Below are 18,346 nucleotides of genomic sequence, written 5' to 3' on the forward strand. Positions count from 1 at the left end.
TGAGTTTTGATATTCCAACCAACCTTGCCATGATGCACAAGTCAAAGGCTTGAGGTGTCAGTCTTTGGATTTCTTTCTAGACTGTTGTCTCTATCATTAGGACCTAGTCTGACTTGGATAGCCAGGGACTTATTTGGTTCTAACCTTCCTAACCAGTTTACTACTGTATTCACCTAGCTAGCATCTCAGACAGGAGAAGGATGCCTGTGGGTTATGTGTTTATTCCTTCTGCTCCAACTTTTTTTTTTTTCCCATCTTTAGGGCCTTCATTTAGATTTTAAAGCCCTTGGAGATGAAGACTGTAACATTGTAAATTTTCATTAATGCACAGGGCTTGTGTAAGGTATTACAGATAGAAAGAGAAATAAATCTGAGTACTAATCTTCATGAAGTTCAATCTAAGGAAATAACCACATCTATAAACCAAGAACACAACGGGATAATTGCTGTAGTAGAAGTATGTACAGAATGCTATGGGAGCACAGTGATTAGTCTAAGAAAATGCACTAGTGATATGTCACAGAAAACATGACTTTACCTATAGCTAAGGTGAGCAGGAAAGAGGATTCTGGGCAAATAAAGCCGTTTTTGCAAAGGTATAAAGTCAGTACAAGACAGAGCCTATATAGGGAACAATAAAAATAATTTGGTTATGGTGAGAATTTAGATACATATGGGGTAGGTAGTGAGCAAGACAAAAATATGGAAAAGTAGGTCAGATTTAAATTGTCTAAGATCTTGGTATCCTACCAATGTGATTATTGTATGCTTAAAAGCCAGTGAATGCTTTTAAAGCAGCAAGACAGGCAATCAAATATGTGTTCCTTGAGTGAAACAGGCCCATTTGAAAAGGTGAGATTGGTAGCATTGGAGATCAGATTGAAGAGTATTTTAATAGTTTAGGCAAAGTGAGGAACTAAGAATGGAGATGTTGAAGATGCATGCAATGGCATCTGAGAGGCATCATTTGGGGCTAAGCAAACAAGTGGATATGGAAGAGGCAAGGAATGGCCTGCCAGTTTCTTGAAAGTGTCGTAGAGCTGACTTGTCCTGTCCCCTCACTTCCTGCACCCCCTCTCCCATGCCTCATGTGACAAACTAAGGTGTGGTGTGTAGTGCCTGATCTAGAACCAAAGTGAAATTATTTTGCTCTTTTTGTTACCAAAGGTGGCAGCAACTTCAAAACAGAATATACTGAGTTTTTATTATTTTCAAGGATCTTTCTTTCTTAACCTTTTAATTGGTGTGTACAGGTTCATGTGTTGCAGAATTTAGGTTGAATCATGTGTAGTGTTTCTGATACCTCAACTTCTTCTGGACCAGGAAAGCTCCTTAGAGAGAGCTCAGGGGATTGTGTGTTTTTAAAGCCCAACAACCTCACCAAGTCAGAGATTAAATTAGAAATGCACTGGAGTTATTTAGCTTTCTGAACACATACCCCATTCAGAGGGAAGCAGAACATTCCTGTTTACACAGTGCCCTCACTGAGAGCCTGGCCTCTTCTATAGGAGCCAGAGCCTTGAGATCATTGTTATACCTTAAGGGGCTTTCTGTACTCATTGCTGCTGCTACTCATTTCTGAGATCCACAAGACAGCAGCTGAGGGTGTGTTGAAATTACCTTGGCTTATTCAGGCAATTCTTGATCCCTTGCTACATGAGATCTTATTGTGAAGCACACCCACACTCTCTACTGCTAGAAAAAATAACCACAAAATCTCAAAGCAAAACATTTGAAAACAGAGTTATTTGCGTTTTGTTTCCTAAAACCAGAGGTAGAATCTGTATGTTCTTTCTACCCTGCCCTCCCTTTCCTGCTCCCACAGCCACAGAAAGAAAGTAGAAAAGTAGAAAATATGCAAAGCTTTTATAACAAGTCAGGGAAAGCTGATGTATAGAAGCCCAAAAGCCAGGGGAGTGCCACCTTTCTCTGGAGCCAGTCCAGGGCAGAGGGAGTTAAACAGTCCCTTCATCACCAGCACTTTCTGTTTCTGGAAAGAGAGGAATCAGAAGTGGGGGTAGGTTGAAAAAATTTTGTGCTCTAAGCAGCTAGCAAAAAAATGGAGTACCTGTAATGCCAACTGCTTCTACATCCATCTGAAGTGAGTTGCATTCAAAGGGGAATGCTCATAATCTTTTCCATGGAGAAGTACATTTACTAGGAAGGGGCTTGATGACTGGTGGTGAGCAAAGGTATGGGGAGATGGTCTTGCATGGTAGGTGCTCTGAATGCCAGGGCTGCTGGCCTCTCACCTCTCAGCAGTGCCTAATCAGGCAGGGGGCGGGGGGCAGGGGGACTGGCAGCCTCCCCCTTGCAGTGCTGGAAGGGAGCATTCCTAGGTTTGTCGTCATCCTAGCATCTTGGGACAGAGTATCTTCTGTCTTAGGATCTACTCATCTGTTCACTGACTTGCATGACCCTCATCTCCTCCCCCGCAACACCTTGATACCTCTTTAGTCTTTCCATTCCTGAACCGAGGATACCAGCCTTTAAGGAGCCTCTCTTGCATACTGAGACTGTCTCCTACAGTCTAGGGGACTTGGATGAGGAGCATGGTATTTGGACCATGGTTGTGTGGCTAAAGCATTTTGCCTTTGTCCAGGAGTCCTAGAATGTCAGAGACAGGAGAGGTGGAGCCCGTTGAGTCTGGGCCTCTCTTGACAGTGTGGGATACTGCAGCTCAGAACAGGGACCTCAGTGGTCCAAATCACACAGCACATTTCTCTGCAGAGGAGGTGACCCTGAAACAAATGTTTAGCTACATCAAGGATGTAGCTTTCACTTAGGGTAGAGAATTAGAACTTGGTTTATAGGAGCGAGGCCAGTGCCAGATGACAAGATTTAAACATGAAGTGAGAGTGGTAACAGCAGCTAAGTTGACTCCAGGCCATGTCCCTTTAAGATTCTAATACCAAGAGTCAGGCATCCCAACTGCGGGAAAGAAGGGAGGTTCTGGAAGAGCAGGGCATCACTGACCCAACCTCTCATTCCCACACTGTGGTGTTTTCCATTTCTAGACCTCAAAAAAGCCTAAGACAGCAGAAGCAGACACCTCCAGTGAGCTGGCTAAGAAAAGCAAAGAAGTATTCAGAAAAGAGGTAAGGTTTGGTGGGATGTGGACACTACGTTCTGAAGGCTTAAACTGAGACCCTTTCTTTCTCATCCTAAGTGTGCACAGCTGTTTGTAGTACTAGGTGGCCCTGCCTTTGGGTGTTCTTTTGCTTCTGTGATTGGACTGTGTAGTTGTTATGTGATGACATATTGGTATGGTCCTTTACAGTGGGATAATAAGCACTTTCATATCCATTGTATCATTTTATCCCCACAACAGCGCATGAGGTAGGCAAGACCGGAATTGTCATTCCTCTTATGCTGGTGGAGGAGCCCTTGAGGTTCAGAGAAGGCAAGCTCTAGACAGAAGACTTGAACTCGGGCCTCTGGCTCAAAGTCCGTTTCTTTTTCTGTGATATCTCATTTCGTGGCTGCCTAATCCTCAAGTGATTGGGAGAAATCAGCTCCTCTTTATGCTGCTGGAAGTGCAGTACAGCTCTCAGGACACTAACCTTTTCTGCCTCAGGGCATCCAGATTCTAAACTCCAGTCTTTGTTCACCGAAGGGGCTTATAGTCTGTTGGAGGAAGTAGACCTGTAAATAAGTAATGGCATTAAAAAAAAATAATAATAATGGCAGCTGTGTGAGGAATGTGCCACGATAGGGCTTGGAGGTCTCTGTTCAGGGTGTCAGGAAAGGCTCTTGAATCGGGTAGGAATTAGCCAGATAGGATCAGGAGGGATGTAATTCAGGCAGTAGAGTGTACAGAGGCAGAAGAAGGCGTCATCCCTTTCAGGGAATCTGTGGGCTGTAGCACCCGGTATGTGAGGGGTGTCGGAAGATGAGGCTGCACAGTATTGTGCTGCTTTGTACTGTGAGTTGCAGGGAGCATTGCAGGATTTTAAGCTGGGAATAATGAAATCCCCTATTTTATTTGGGGAAATGGATTGAAGGGAGAGAGTATGGAAGCAGGGACCACAGAAAAATTTTGAGTAAAAGCCTTCTCTAGAGTTAAAACTTAAGTTTCTCACTGTCCCTTTGTGATTATTGGCATTTCAGCCCAGCCAACTAGCAGCTGTTTATTTAGTGCCTACCTTGTCATATAGCCTTGTTCTTTGAATGTCTGAAAACTCACTGATTTTCAGGGATGGGTAGACCCTGTTCATGGAGCTCTCTGGTGAAGTGGCTATCACTGACCTCCTCGCTCCCTTTTTCCCCTGGGGTCAACTTTGTGGCTTAGCGCCACAAATACTTCCAGAAATCCTGTGCCTGGATCTCTTTTGAGAGCCACTGGGTAGGACAGACACTACAAAGATAGCTCAGGAGGACATGGGAATTTGTGTATTGAAAAGGGTCTTGCCCCAGATGTTCTCCAACCAGCTGTCATATCATGTGTCCCTCTGCTTCACATTGATGTAGTATGAATCAAATGAAGTACAACACTTACAGAATCTAAGTAGCCTTCAGTAACAAAATGCCTGCATTTCCTGGAGTCACTGAGCCTCCTGGTAGCGCAGAAAGGCCCTCTCTGCCCTGCCTCCAGGGGCCAGAGAATTTAGCTACAGTCTCTTTATGCCAAGAACATGAGATTTGTTAGCTGAAATCTGGGGCTGCCATGAGATTCAGCGTGGAGTCCTGCTGCTCTGTCCCTCCATCTGCAAGTGAGGCTTGCTAAGTCCATCCAAGGGAGCCCTTTCCCTCTGGAGGCTGACCCAGGATTCTTTTCTCTTCTATCGCACTGGCATACTAGCATTCTTCTGTCCACACCAGCTAGCATGAGTGAGGGGAAGGGAAGGATTGGCTGGCTCTGCTTACTGCCTATTCTGAGTGTTTCCTCAGCACAGCGTTCTTGCCTTCTCTGCGCTGTTGAGCAGTGTGCTCTTCTCCCCGTACCTGTAGATGTCCCAGTTCATCGTCCAGTGCCTGAACCCTTACCGGAAACCTGACTGCAAAGTGGGAAGAATTACCACAACTGAAGATTTCAAACACCTAGCTCGCAAGGTATTCCCCCCTGCTTGTGGTCTGACAATGTTCTGGGCAAACTATACCTTCCTAGAAGGCCCTTTTCATCATAAAAAGTGGGTTTTCCTTGACATATGCCCAGGCTGGAGACCCAGGAACAGAGGGGGAAGGTTTGGGAAGAGAGGGTACCCTACTTGATGGTAGTGGTTCTCTGAGAGCTGAGCTTCCCCTTTCTGGTGATCCCAGCACCAGCCTGCCCCAACCTCCCCCTCCAGTTCACCTCCCAGTCTTTGTGAGAAGGGGCCCGAGGCAGCAGACTGGCCTTCCCCCCTCAAATCATTTCCACTCTGATGGGTGGCTGTGATCTCTCTTCCTGTGTCCTGGACAGCTGACTCACGGCGTTATGAATAAGGAGCTGAAGTACTGTAAGAACCCCGAGGACCTGGAGTGCAATGAGAATGTGAAACACAAAACCAAGGAGTACATTAAGAAGTACATGCAGAAGTTTGGGGCTGTTTACAAACCCAAAGAGGACACTGAATTAGAGTGACCTTCAGGGCCAGGGTGGGAGGACGGGCAAGCTGGTGGGAGAGACTCTGGGGAGTAGAAATCCCGTGGGCCCTCTCTCCCCACCCCACTGTCAGGGCTGTGCTACTGATGACACATCACCCTGGGGAATTCAAACCTGCAGATTTCAACTGAAAGCCACGAAACTGAGCTCCATCTACAACAAGCGGTCCCTGGTTGTGAGCTGTTGGTAGAGGCCATCTGAGGCAAGGGTTTAGGCCCTTGAGACCTTCCCTTCTGAGACCCTGGCCAGGCCTGACCCCACTCTCAAGCCTGGGTCTCCTCCTTGGCGGTGCTGTCAGCGCACAGACTCATGCGCATCCCCCACCCACGACCCCTTACCCTGACGATCTGTATTATATTTTAATGTATATGTGAATATATTGAAAATAATTTGTTTTTTCCTGGTTTTTGGTTTTTGTTTTGCTTTTAAGCCTCTACGTGCTAGGATTACAGAAGACTTTGTAAGGATGGTTTAAGTTCTCCTGCAAGGTTTAATTTGTTATCATGTAAATATTCCAGAGCAGGCTGCCTTGTGGTTTCGGCCAGCCTTGTGCTATGTTGATAAGATTGATTTACTGCTTAAAATCACTTTACTTTATCCAATTTTTACTGAACTTTTTATGTAAAAAATAAAATCAATTAAAGAACTTGGCACGTGTTCCCTAAAAGCTAGTCAAGCATGTTGGTATATAGTGTTGGCACTGAGAGAGAAAAGAGGTGATGGCCATAGGTGTGTGGAGTCCAAAATTAATCCTTGAGAGTGGAGTTTATCCCAGCTCTTCCCCACAGGTCCCACTGTGACTGAGATAGGCATCTTACACATGCATTCCTGACCAAAGGAAGTGGACCTGCGACCTCTCTGGCGCTGGGCTTCTTTACTTTGGTTAATAAAGCCAGTCAAGAGAAAGGCACTTGTCTTCCCCTTCGTACCTTTTGGCTGGTGAAAGGGAATGAACCTCTTCCATCCAGAGACTTGAGTTCCCAGAGCCCACAGGAATGCTTATTTGATGTTTGGGTTCCCTGACTCCCCACCATGCTTCCTGACACTGGGCTTGGATCCTAGAGGGAGTACCCCGATAAAGGTGTACAGTGCTCAGGTAATGAGAGCAGACATCTTCTGGAGGACACAGCTCAGTGGAGACACACCCCGTCCTTGATGGACCAGTTGTCTGGGCAGTGAGAAGGGCCAAAGGTTTCAGGCCAGCCTGAGGCCCAGCCCATCTTTGCAGAGACTGGTACCATCTCTTCCTCACCGGGGTGATTTTGCTCATTGCAGCAATGCCCTTGGGGAAGAGGCTGTGGCCTGCCAGATATTGGGTGGGGTGGGCAGCAGTTGGAACAGTCACTGCCTGCTGGGCACTTAGAGCTCAGGTTGTGCTCCTTGGATCCTCACAACCTGGAGGCACAGGAATTGGCACTGTTTGGATAAGGAGACTAGGGTTCAGAAAGGCTCAGTAACTCATCTCATATCCTTGTATTAAGGAAATTGTGAAAAGAGGAGAAAAACACCTATTTTAAAGACATATCATTAGACATGCTATTTAACAATGTAGCCAAAGTATTTTCCCATGGTACTGCAGCCTTAAACTGTTTAACTCAAGCACATTATTATATCAAATGGAGGGACCCTAATTTAATCCCCTTAACATTTTATTTATTTTTAAACATTTGAAATGTTGATAGCACATATTTTAATTTTAATTTTTATTTTTAGGCTGTGTTGGGTCTTTGTTGTTGCGCACGGGCTTTCTCTAGTGGCGAGCAGGGACTACTCTTTGTTACAGTGCATGGGCCTCTCACTGTGGTGGCTTCTCTTGTTGCAGAGCACGGGCTCTAGGCGTGCAGGCTCAGTAGTTGTGGCTCGCAGACTCTAGAGCACAGGCTCAGGAGTTGTGGTACACGGGTTTAGTTGCTCTGCGGCATGTGGGATCTTCCCGGACCAGGGCTCGAACCCGTGCCCCCTGCATTGGCAGGCAGATTCTTGTTTTTTTTTGTTTTTTCTTTTTTTTTTGCAGTACGTGGGCCTCTCACTGTTGTGGCCTCTCCCGTTGCGGAGCACAGGCTCCGGACGCGCAGGCTCAGTGGCCATGGCTCACGGGCCCAGCCGCTCCACAGCATGTGGGATCTTCCTGGACCGGGGCACAAACCCATGTCCCCTGCATTGGCAGGCGGACTCTCAACCACTGCGCCACCAGGGAAGTCCCCCCCCACCTTTAACAGTAAAGAAAATGTTTTAACTACTGTGCTTGAGCACATTAAAAGAAAGTGTTTCGGGCTTCCCTGGTTCCCAACTGTCTCACAGGCCTACGGAACCAGACAGAGCGAGGACAGTAGTCCAAAGTTGCCTTTAATATGGGAGACAAAAGTAGAAAAAAGTTGAGGCTAAGTAAGGGGAGGTGGAGTGGGGATCAGGAGGGCAGGACTGCTCCTCACTATCAACCCCTCCCCCCGGTATCCTGGTCCCTGTCCTGGAAGAATGTAGGGCAAGGGGAGGTGAGTGGTGCCTGGATCTTCCGTGTCCCCCCAGAACAGCAGGCCAAGGTCACCAATGCCAGGAAGCCCGTGAAAGGGAAGGTGTATGAGCTGGGGGTGGTGGGAGCACCAGAGCAGGTTCCCTGAGAGGCCAGGCTGTGGAGCATCACACCACGGAGCAGTCCTCAGCCAGTGGGCCCAGGGCCTGGACCACATCTTCACGGCCCAGGACAGCCAGCACATCTGCTAGCACCGTGAGGGTGGCACCACTGCCTTCTTGAACAGCCCAGTACCTCAGCAGGGTGTAGGCTGGCACCTGGCTCTGAGCCATGGTCTCCACTGCCTCAGCCTGGTAGCCCAGGTGGCCCGCCAGGCCCTGCCAGCCTTTGTCAGGTTCACCCGATGCCTCTAGGAGCTGTTCCACTTCCTCCTGCTGCTGCCGAGGGAGATGGAGGTAAAGCCGGCAGCCAAGTTCAGAATGTGGCCCTGGGATGGGAGACGTGAGGGACACGTGAGGGTTAGGCAGGCTTTGTGGTGGGGCAGAGCTACGTAGGTCTGAAGGACTACAGTTTGGGGAAAGGGGCTCACCCTGGCTGGGGACACAGGGCTCCAGGCTGCTAGGAGAGTCCCGGAAGACACTGCTCTCCCCATGCATCTGGTCCCTGTTGAAGGCCCCCAGCTCTGCAGTCCAAGCTTTGGCCAGCTGCTGTCTTTGTTGACGTGAGCACCAGCTGTGGGGAGCAGGGGGAACCTGCCAGCCTGCTCCAGCCTTCACTGAGACAGGGAGCTGGTTGGGAGCCCACATGGGGAGGGAGGTTACCAGAGGGCAATGCCCAGACCACCTACCACTTGAAGGCCACATAGGCAAGCAGACCGAGGGCCACAGAGGCCAGGAGGGCACAGTAGACAGGGATATTGCTGCCCGAGGCCCCTGGAGGCTCAGGGGGGAATGGGGAGGAGGTACCGCGGGCCAGGGCTCCCCCTGCCCCTGCCCACACGCCTTCCCTGTCCCTGTCCCGCTCCCTCCGGGACTTATCTGTGGAGGAAAGGACAGACAAGGTCAGGGGCAAGGAGGCAGCCGACATAGACTTTGCTGCTAGAAAGACTGGAAATCATAGTCCCTACTGTGTAGAATTAAAAGTTCATACCATGGCGTCAAAAGCTGACTGGTTCGTTCCCCACCCTCATCTCCCACAGCCTCCCCTTGGCTCGCCACGCTTGGACACCTAGCCCTTCCCGGATGTACCTTCTCCGGGCTTCCAGACGTCTGCTCTTGCTGGTCTACCTTTGCCATCTGACAAACTGGCAGGAAATCTCCTACTCTGGGAAGTCTTTCCTGATCTCTCCCAGGCTCCCTTTTCTGGCTCCTGGTGCATCTCCTCTGCCTACTATGGCACTAAACTCTGTCCTGTCTCCCCCACCAACTCTGGACTGTGAGAGCATACTGATTCATTTTGGTCCCTGCGGGAGCCTCTGTGCAGAGGAGACCTTGTAGATTTTTGCAAAATAAAACTGACCCGGAAGGCAAGTAAATGCTGCTGCTAACTTCTGCCTGCAGGCCAGTTGTCCCCACAATCCAGTGCAGGCAGGGCACAAGAAACAGGTACTCCAAAGCCTGTGACTGGACTTGTGTGTGGCCTGCAAGGTCAGGGGCCCATGGATACCTCTCATCCTACCCTCTCAGTGCCCCAAATCTGGATCAAGAAGTACTTACCCACATGCACCATGCCTTCCCTGTGGCTGGAGTTGTGAAGCATGGTTCTGCCAGCTAGCAGTGCTCCCAGTGGCTGCATCTCTTAGAGAAGGGGTTGGAATGTCATGGGCAGCACTCAGAAAAAGGAGCTGGGAGACTTCTGAGCTGAGTCCAGAAGGGGCTGTGTACAGGGACATGGGGGAAATTCTCAAGCCTGAAGTCAGGAGTCCCTTGAGGTAGTCTGTCCCGCTTTCCTGGCTCACTTCACCCTGATTCATTGCAGGGCTGTACCTACCCCCCAATCTCCCCAGTCACCAATCTGGACCAGTTTCCTCCAGTGTCAAATGGGGTGGAAGTGATATTGCTGGCTCCAGCTGGCCAAAGCTGGAGGAGACCATATTGCAGCTCTGGATGGAAAAGGGCACACTGGAAACCACCCTGTCTCAAAGACCATGGCAAACCCCTGGTCTGAGTCCAGGGATGGCACAGGAAGACTCCCATCCCCATCTAAGCCAGAGGCAGGTAGAGACTTACTGGCGGGTAGGAGGCTTTCCAGAGTTCTCAGCAAGAGCATAGTCCCTGGAGTGACTAAGCTCCCACTCCTGCCTCTAGGGTCAGTGTCCAGCCCTCACCACCTGCTCAGGGGCTGGACAAGAGGGTTCCTTGGTGGGTTCAGCAAGGGCAGATGGCATGTGGGCCCAGAGGCCCCCCTGGTCCTTTCTCATCTGGGAATTTGGAGAGGGCCTGGAGGCCAGAAACCTGAAGAACACTCAATCCAGGACCCATCTGTACTTACAAGGCTCATCCTGCTGGGACCTACCTCCTGAGGCCTGGGGAAGAGACCCTGGTCTGGGCAGAGGAGGGGATTTTCCCTGGAAAAGGGACAGAGATGAGACCTGGGGGAAGGTCCTCCAATTCCCCCACAGGCACATCCGACCTGGTTCAACCCAGGCACTCCAAACTCACTTCCCTCCACAAGGCCAGAGGCCCATGTGTATGGCAAAGCACACAGTCGGCGAGTAGGTCTGGCACTGAGGCTGTGGTGACCCTTGCCACCTGAAGGATGTGTATGTACATTTGTGTCACTTACCACATAAGGGGCCATTTCTGGATCCGGGTTGGCGGGTGAGCTTGTGACTAACGCTCGCAAAGACAGCCAAGCCTTGTGCCCAACCCACCCTGAGCTGTGGGACTGGGGCCTCTACCAACTCCCACACACACCCATCTCGAGGCCCACAGAATATGCACACACAGCAACACCCTACACGCCCACACTACCCGACTTCCCACAGGCAGTCCAACCCAGTAGCCAGCACCACAACCGCACAGGATTTCGGGTCTGGAAGTGGGGGGCAGAGAGGCAGCCTTGGCTCCCTCTATCCAGAAAGCCCCGAAGCTCTGTCCCCAACCCGCTCCTGACCTGTGGGGGCCGACCCTCCACGGGTCCCAGGATCTGCTCAGCCGGGCGGGACGGGGCCTCCGGGCCTTGGGCCGGCCGGGAAGACAGAGTGGAGTCCCTGGGGATACCAGGTTCTTACCCGCCCGAGACTAAAGCCGCGGCGCAGACAGGAGGACTGGACACCGAGTGGGCGGGGTAGCCCACGGTCTTGCCCCGCCCGGCCCCCCGGAACGCACACATGCGTGGAGGTGAGCCCGAAGGGGGACTGAGCGTGCCGGAGAAACTGCGGCCGGGGCCCCTAGGGACAGGGGCGGTGTGGTTGGGGAGGGGACGGGTCGCCGCAGGTGCTCATGGACCAGGGGGACGCTAGCCCGGGACTGTGGCCAGAGCGGGTTGAGACGCCGCGCGTGCACACATGCTTGGAGGCGGAACAGCTACAAAACTAGTCCAGGTTTATTGCTGAGATGCGAGAGCGGGGGGCCGCCCTTAGAATTAAGGCCACGGCCCGGCCCCTGTGCTCTGCCGGGACGGGGGCTCGGGAACCTGGGCTCCCCACCCCAGCCTGTGCAAAAAGTGCTGTGCGGCTGCTGAGGCCCCTCTGCCGGCGAGGGGCGGGACTTCCTGGAGTGACATCGCCCACCAATCCCTGAGCTGGGCAGAGGTGGGGCCCCGCCCACCCCCTGCCAGAGTGTGGGCTGGATGTCGCCCTCTCCTTGGACTCCTGGGCGGGCCCCCCCCCCCCCCGGGGGCGAAGCCCGCTGGGGCGGAGCTGCGCAGCGGGGCGGGGCAGGGCAGGCTGTCAGCGCGCCTCTCCAGGGTTGTACTCTGTCTCCCCAGAGGACACCTGGGAGATGCGCCGGGAGGACCGCCACAGCTTCCGCGCAAACTGGCTGCTGCGCACCTGGTAGGAGCAGGAGCAGGCTGGGGTCAGCCAGGACCGTCGCTTCCCCACCCCGTTCGAGGCCCTCCCGGCCCTCATCCTCACCTCAGAGGGCTGCCCTGCGCCCACCACGATAAGCTTGCCGTCTTCCAGGCCCAGGAGCACGTGGCTGCGCTCCTTGGTCACAGCCACGCTGCGGATGGGCACCTTCATGGGCAGGGGAGGCGCGGCCGGCAGCAGTCTGGAGGGAGGGAGGGAGGGGGGATATATATATATATATATATATACGACCTCGCAACTACAAGGAAGCTTTGATCCAGCAGATAGATGTCTCTCCATTCTCCCATCTACCTCCCAGTCCTCATTTGTAGGATGACTTGATTAAAATCCTGACACAGAAAGGGACCTCCCACAAGTGTGTGGCTAAGGGAGGCCCAGGGCAAGATGTCCCCATTGGGGGATGGGAGGACAGGTGACAGGCCTTGAAGAATGTGTCCACAGACATGTAAAGGGGATGTGGGTCCACGGGGGCACCTCCTAGTGTCCTCTGCCAATGACCACCACCCTGAAGTATCACAAAGCCATAAACAATGGGGCTCACTTGTTCAAATGGAGGATGTGCAGGGCACACTGGGCTGTGCCCAGCAGAACAAAGTCCTCCGTCACCGCGAGGGCTGTGGGCTGCTCTACCAAGGGCAGTGAAGCCCGCAACCTCCCATTCACCGAGTACAGGTGCAAGGAGTAGGTGACCTGGAGGAAGCAGGAGGTGTCAGCAAGGACAGAATCCCAACCACCCCTATCATGGCTGGGCGCCCCTTTCCCGTACCTGGGCCCCCAGACGCTCCCGCGCTGAGCTCTGCACCAGGATCTGGCCCTCAGACCCCAGTGCCAGGTGGGACACAGGTCCAGGTAACGTGTCTCCTGGGGGCCTTAGTGCGGCCACAAACTGGCCACGGCGTACAGTGTGGATGATCACAGTTCCATCCTGCAGGAAGGCAGCTTAGGGTGCTAGGCAGGGGTGTGTGAGCTCCAGGGGCAGTGCCCAGCAAACAGCCTCCCCTGGACACAGGTATACACACACCTCGGATCCAGACACCGCCATGTCAAGTTCAGTGCTGATGGCCACACAGCTCACTGCAGCCTCATGCCCGTATAGGACCTGCACAGGCTTTGATGCCAGCCCCACCGAGAGACCACCCTGTGGGGAACACCAGAGCTGGCTCAGGACTGGGGCCTCCCACTACCTTGGCCCCTGAGTGAGAAGGCTAAAGCTCAGAAAAGTGAAGGTCCTGTCCAAAGCCGGAGAGCTGGAGGGCTGTGGAGCCCCAGACTTGCTCGTGGTAGCAGAGGGAAGGAGAAGAGAGCAGGGCAGGACTGGAGAGGCCCACTGAGGGGCAGATGGACTGCAGATCTGGACTATGGGGGCCCCGGAGGGCTGCCACCCAGCATACCTGCTGCAGGAGCCGCCACACCATGCATGTGGTGTCCCGGGAGCCTGAGATGAGGTAGATGCCACAAGTGTCCAGTGCAAGGCAGGTTACTACATCTGAATGGAGAGGGGAGAGGAGGGGAGGGTATCAGCAAGACAGAGTGGTTACCCCCTCCCTGGCCAGCCTTGGAACCCTACTCCCACCTGCACACCCCGAGCTCCAAGACTGCACATACCGAGGTGGCAGCTGAGCTGCTTCAACAGCTTGCCCCGGGGTAGTGCAGTCACACGCAGGCTGCCATCCCAATGGCCACCACTGAACACCAGCTTTCCGTCTGGGGCTGCTGCCAGGGCCTGCCCACTCACGCCACCGCCTGGCACCCAAGGGCCACTCAGCAGTCGCTGCATCCTGACCCAGTGAGGAGGACCACAGGTGAGGCCAGGCCACACAGGAGAACCCAGGCCCTCAGAAATCTTGGCCAGAGCCTGCAGCTGGCCCGCATTCTGTTTGGGTGGGGAGATGACTTGGGGTGCAGGGTATTTAGAGCCCACCCCTGCCCACAGCCCTCTGTCTTACTTGGGGTTGCCCACGGTGGGGTCTTTGCTGAAGCTGAAGTAATTGCTTATATTACGGTCATAGGGCAACCAGCTGTGGGTGCCCAGCAGCCCACTGGCACTCACAGTCACCTGCGGGCAAGAGGGGACAGAGGTGGGTTTGGGGAAGAGTCAGAAAGGGGTTGGAACTGAGATGGGGCCCAGCCCAGCGCACTTACCAAAAGGTCTGCGGAGCCCTGGGTGATGAAGGAGTGGGGCTGCCGGTGGGGAACCAGGGCCAGCACTAGGGGCACGCCATCGCTGATGACCTGCAGGGCGCGGAGCAAGGCTAGCTGTGCCTGAGCAGCCAGCTAGGGCCCTCACTACACTACCTGCTCCCTGGAACACGGCTCAGTCCCTGGCCCTCAGCCCCCAGGGGTCACAGGCTAGGAATCATACAGACAGAGGTCCCTCAGAGAAATAGGCATCAGAGACCAGTGTGCCTTCAGGGCGTCTCAGAAAGTGAGTGAGAAACCAGATGGACAAGGAAGATCCTTCCAGGGTGTCAAGCTTGGTTTCAGCTGTGGTCATCCCAACCCATTACTCCACGGCTCTGAGCCTGCTACCAGGAGGAGAGAAGAGCCTAAACATGTCAGACTTGGGGGCATTCTGGGATGCAGACAGGAAGGTGAGGTAGAGTATCTAAGACCGGACTCCCTCCTTCTGGTCTCCCTAAGGATGGTCAGGTGAGTCAACACCTTTTCCTGACTCTTCCTCACAAAGAAGGCATCCCACCCGCACTCCCATCTCCTCTGATGTTTACCTCTTTTTCTAAGATGTCTTAGCATCAGTGACCTTGATTTAGGTTTTCCATCTGCCCCAAGAGGTTGGTAAGGACAGTGGGATTAAACGAATTTCACAAAGTAGCAAGTCGAGACCCTGCCTCCTCTCACCTCTGCGAAGAAGGCCTTAAGCTGGTCCAGGTGTTGGAAGATGCTAGGTGAGTTAGTGTCCAGACGTGCAAGGCGTTGGGCTGCTTCCTCAGCTGAAAGCCGAGCTGGATGTGGCTCCTGTGGACAAGTGGCCGATCAGCACTGTGGCGAGGGCATCCCTGACCACTGTCTTCCAAGCTGGCCTTACCTTCAGCAGCTGACAGGGAGTCTGCCCGAAGTTGCTGATAATGCCCTCCAGAGCCTTCCGTTCCCGCTCATCTGCCACTTGGTCCAGGTCCACAGCCCCTGAGCATCAGACAGGAAGGGCAGGGCAGTCAGGACTCCCTCTGTGCCCACCGCATTCACCCCTCCTCTGTGCCCCGGCTCCCACTTGAGTCCAGGACACTGCTCACCCTCATAGGTGCAGTAATAGAAGACATTGAGGGCCTCCTCTGCAGCTGGCCCCCGCTGCTTGTAGCCAAAGATGAGGTCGATCCACTCGTGCAGGTGGGCGGACACATATTCTGACTCCTGGGGGCAGGGAGGAGGCAGTCAGTCCAGGAACGGCTGACCCCCACCACCAACCCTGCCTGCCCGCCTGTCTGCGTGTGCTCATCTCACCAGAGCCCGGCGGTGCTGCTGGATGAAGTCCTCAGGAGAGCTGGCCCACGGGGGCAGCACCACGTCGTCTACTTTCTCGTTGGTCAGCTGCAGGCAGCCCAGGTCAAAGCCTGGCACAGAAGACTGGGTCAGCCGTCTCTCTGCACCATCTTCATCTGCTCCCTGGCCACCGCCCCCAACCAGAGCTCTCCATCCCCACACCTCCCGCCCCCACGCCAGCTCCTACCGTTCTGGTTCTCCAGGAAATCAGGGAAGTAGAAGAACTCTGGGATGAGCTCCTTCACGTCGGCTGGGCTCTCCAGGCGGGCCTGCCAGGCTGCTGCCACCGAGTGGAACTGCCGGTCAGAGCAGTCAAAGCTGGGGAGGGGCACGGGCCAAAATGAGGTGGAGAGAAGGGAGACAGCGGGGGAGAAGGTGTGGCCGCAGGAAAGCAGGGAGCCAGAGGGTCCAGGATGTCTGGAAGGCCCGCCTCTTCCCTTCATCCACCCTGCCCTGCCCTGCACCATCTGCCTGCCCCTCCGCACCGGCCACTCTGCAGCTGGACGTGCAGGGAGGTGAAGGGTTCCACGCGGATGAGGTAGTGCATCACACCTGCTGCATTGGAATAGTGGGTGCCATAGTGGAATTTGTCAATGGTGCCCGCTGGGTCCTCGAAGCTCTCGTACCTAGAGCCACAGTTGGGGGAAGTCAGCAGAAGCCCTCCTCTTGTCCATCCCAACCTCACTCAGGCACTCACTTCTCTCTCACAAGCTGGGCATGCTTGGGATTCACCACACCGATGGGCTTGGACAGGTCCCGGAAGACGACTGGGTTGCTGAGGTCCAACGTTGGGGACACATAGTCCTGTAGGACCCAGGGGAACTGGCCACCCACCCGGGCAGGAGCTGCATGAGGATTCTGATGGCCACCTGCCCTGCCCTCACCCTCACCCTCAAGAAGACGGGCGGAGCCCACAGGTGGGGATGCACCACGTGGAGGGGCTGCGGGGGAGCAGGGGGGACTGTCTGGGACAGGATTCCCTTTGGGGAGAACAGAGGCCAGGCCTCGGACAGCACCCGCCCAGGACCTAGCTCAAGGCTCGGTCCACCATCAGTACCCACAGTTGGGCGAACCAGGGCTGGCAGACCAGAGGAGTGGGGGAGGTGGGCAGCAGGCCCTCACCACAGGGTACTGAGACAAGTCATTGTAGGTCCGCCCCGCAATGGTGTTGAGTTGCATCAGGTACTCGAAGTTGGAGATCTCACGCTGTACCCATTTCTGGGGAGCAGGGGCAAGAGGTGAGCCAGCTGGGCTGCCAGCCCTCTTCCCAACCGCAGGGCCCTGACCTCACCCAATCCTCACGCTCCAGGGCTCTCACCTGGGTAAGGCCTGAGGCGCGCAGCATCTCCTGTGGGGAGCGGCTGCTCAGGTAGCCTTGGGTAGGGGGTCGCAGGCGCAGGAGCCACGAGTACACCTGGTTCCGTACCTGGGTGTGGGGCGGAATAGGGCAGGGTTGGGGCCTGGGGGCCTGGCACGGAGATGAGGCCGTGGCCCCACCCATCTTGCAGGGGAAGTTGAGGAAGTAGTTGGCCTGATCAATGAAGAAGAGCTCAAGCGCCGAACGGCGCAGGTTGAAACGCCGCAGGTGGACCTCGCGGAGCTGGGCCAGTGGGCGCCGGAAGTCATGGCCGATGCCTGTGGGGACGGAGAGCAAGTGCAGGAGTCACTCGCCCTGGCCCCACAGTACCCCAGCCGTCCCTGCCGTCCCTCCGTCCCATTCCATCAGAACACACCCTCCTCGGTTTCCACACGCTCAGCGCTGCCGTCGTAGAAATACACGTGCTGTGTGGTGACCTCCAGCAGCCCTGGGACCACAGCCACCACTGTGACCAGCTGGCACTCAGCTGACAGCACCAGCTTCTCGTGCTGCTCATCCAGTTCTGCGGCCTCCAACCTGGGGGCCAGCACCCACTTTAGGCACCAGACTCTGGGATCCCCTTTCTGACAAGCCCAAGGACCACACTCTCGGAGTGCCACCAAGTCATGAGGTACACAGCTCATGACTCCCAGAGGAGGAGCTGCCCAGGGTCCAGACTGACCACAGTCCCCACCCCGAAACCTGGGCCTCTGAATGTCTTGCCAGGACACCAACCCCCGTCCCCAGCTTCCCTCACTCAGCCCCTGCCTGCTCCCATGGGCCCCCATCCTAGTCTGGTTTGTGTTTCTCAGTCCTGCTCCGGGGTGCCGAGCCATGAAAGAGCAACTATCCATCCTGTTATAGCTGTGCCCAATACTCCCACCTGATTTTGGACCATTCCTTTCAGCAGGAGGGGAAACAGACTCCGAAGTCAATCCCACCACCGGCCAGCACACACTGGAGCAGACCCGTTGCCCCCATCAATCAGCTCTTTCCCAGCCCCACTCACGCGGTCTCCAGTGCAGCCAGCTCATCCTCACCCAGCTGGTCTTCCTGCAGCTCCTCGGGTAGGCTGCTGACTTTGGCCTCTTTGGTCACTGCTAGAGGCAGGGAGGCCTCCTCTGTGGCTGTCAGGGGGGCCTCACCTGCAATGGGTCCAAGGGTGCTCAGCCAGAGAGAGACAAGACAGGGTGTACGAGGTGGGGTGGACCCAGCTCAGCACACCCTCTCACCCAGGTTGTCGCGTAGGGCACTGGCTTCCAGATGAGGGTTGAAGTGATGGTTGGGCACCAGCTTCAGACGCATGCGCGAGTATGTCTCGGCACTGGAGAGCTTCCACCGGGGGGTGGGCGGGTCCCTACAGATATGTCCCCCGTGATGGTCACGGGCAGGCGGGCAGAAGGCTGT

General features: G+C 54.5%; 3 protein-coding genes across 6 annotated transcripts in view; 1 reads left to right on the forward strand and 2 right to left on the reverse strand.

Annotated features, from left to right (window-relative positions):
- Window positions 1-6,230, forward strand: part of SETD2 (SET domain containing 2, histone lysine methyltransferase) — a 119,760-nt gene extending 113,530 nt beyond the window's left edge. For both annotated transcript variants that reach the window (XM_079713138.1, XM_079713139.1), the window contains exons 19-21: window positions 3,018-3,098; window positions 4,951-5,052; window positions 5,402-6,230. In XM_079713138.1, coding sequence (XP_079569264.1) covers window positions 3,018-3,098; window positions 4,951-5,052; window positions 5,402-5,563 — 345 coding nt within the window. In that variant the 3' untranslated portion in view covers window positions 5,564-6,230. The remainder of the gene's footprint in view (window positions 1-3,017; window positions 3,099-4,950; window positions 5,053-5,401) is intronic.
- Window positions 6,231-7,215: 985 nt separating this feature from the next.
- LOC307059068 (death domain-containing membrane protein NRADD-like) lies at window positions 7,216-9,875 on the reverse strand (the record flags this gene model as incomplete). Its single annotated transcript, XM_079712776.1, is given in 5 exon segments — window positions 7,216-8,541; window positions 8,644-8,786; window positions 8,902-9,091; window positions 9,770-9,851; window positions 9,855-9,875. Coding segments are annotated over 5 exon segments (756 nt in total). The 3' UTR covers window positions 7,216-8,221.
- Window positions 9,876-11,580: 1,705 nt separating this feature from the next.
- Window positions 11,581-18,346, reverse strand: part of NBEAL2 (neurobeachin like 2) — a gene marked incomplete at its 5' end in the record, with an annotated part of 30,283 nt that continues 23,517 nt past the window's right edge. For all 3 annotated transcript variants that reach the window (XM_079712919.1, XM_079712918.1, XM_079712920.1), the window contains 21 exons: window positions 11,581-12,048; window positions 12,133-12,268; window positions 12,629-12,777; window positions 12,854-13,012; window positions 13,109-13,225; window positions 13,479-13,573; window positions 13,693-13,865; window positions 14,034-14,143; window positions 14,230-14,319; window positions 14,944-15,060; window positions 15,131-15,228; window positions 15,336-15,453; window positions 15,544-15,653; window positions 15,770-15,900; window positions 16,068-16,208; window positions 16,280-16,404; window positions 16,705-16,800; window positions 16,901-17,217; window positions 17,316-17,476; window positions 17,949-18,084; window positions 18,172-18,296. In XM_079712919.1, coding sequence (XP_079569045.1) covers window positions 11,947-12,048; window positions 12,133-12,268; window positions 12,629-12,777; window positions 12,854-13,012; window positions 13,109-13,225; window positions 13,479-13,573; window positions 13,693-13,865; window positions 14,034-14,143; window positions 14,230-14,319; window positions 14,944-15,060; window positions 15,131-15,228; window positions 15,336-15,453; window positions 15,544-15,653; window positions 15,770-15,900; window positions 16,068-16,208; window positions 16,280-16,404; window positions 16,705-16,800; window positions 16,901-17,217; window positions 17,316-17,476; window positions 17,949-18,084; window positions 18,172-18,296 — 2,806 coding nt within the window. In that variant the 3' untranslated portion in view covers window positions 11,581-11,946. The remainder of the gene's footprint in view (window positions 12,049-12,132; window positions 12,269-12,628; window positions 12,778-12,853; window positions 13,013-13,108; window positions 13,226-13,478; window positions 13,574-13,692; window positions 13,866-14,033; window positions 14,144-14,229; window positions 14,320-14,943; window positions 15,061-15,130; window positions 15,229-15,335; window positions 15,454-15,543; window positions 15,654-15,769; window positions 15,901-16,067; window positions 16,209-16,279; window positions 16,405-16,704; window positions 16,801-16,900; window positions 17,218-17,315; window positions 17,477-17,948; window positions 18,085-18,171; window positions 18,297-18,346) is intronic.

This window comes from Hyperoodon ampullatus (assembly GCF_949752795.1).
Source record: "Hyperoodon ampullatus genome assembly, chromosome: 10".
Lineage (NCBI taxonomy): Eukaryota > Metazoa > Chordata > Mammalia > Artiodactyla > Ziphiidae > Hyperoodon > Hyperoodon ampullatus.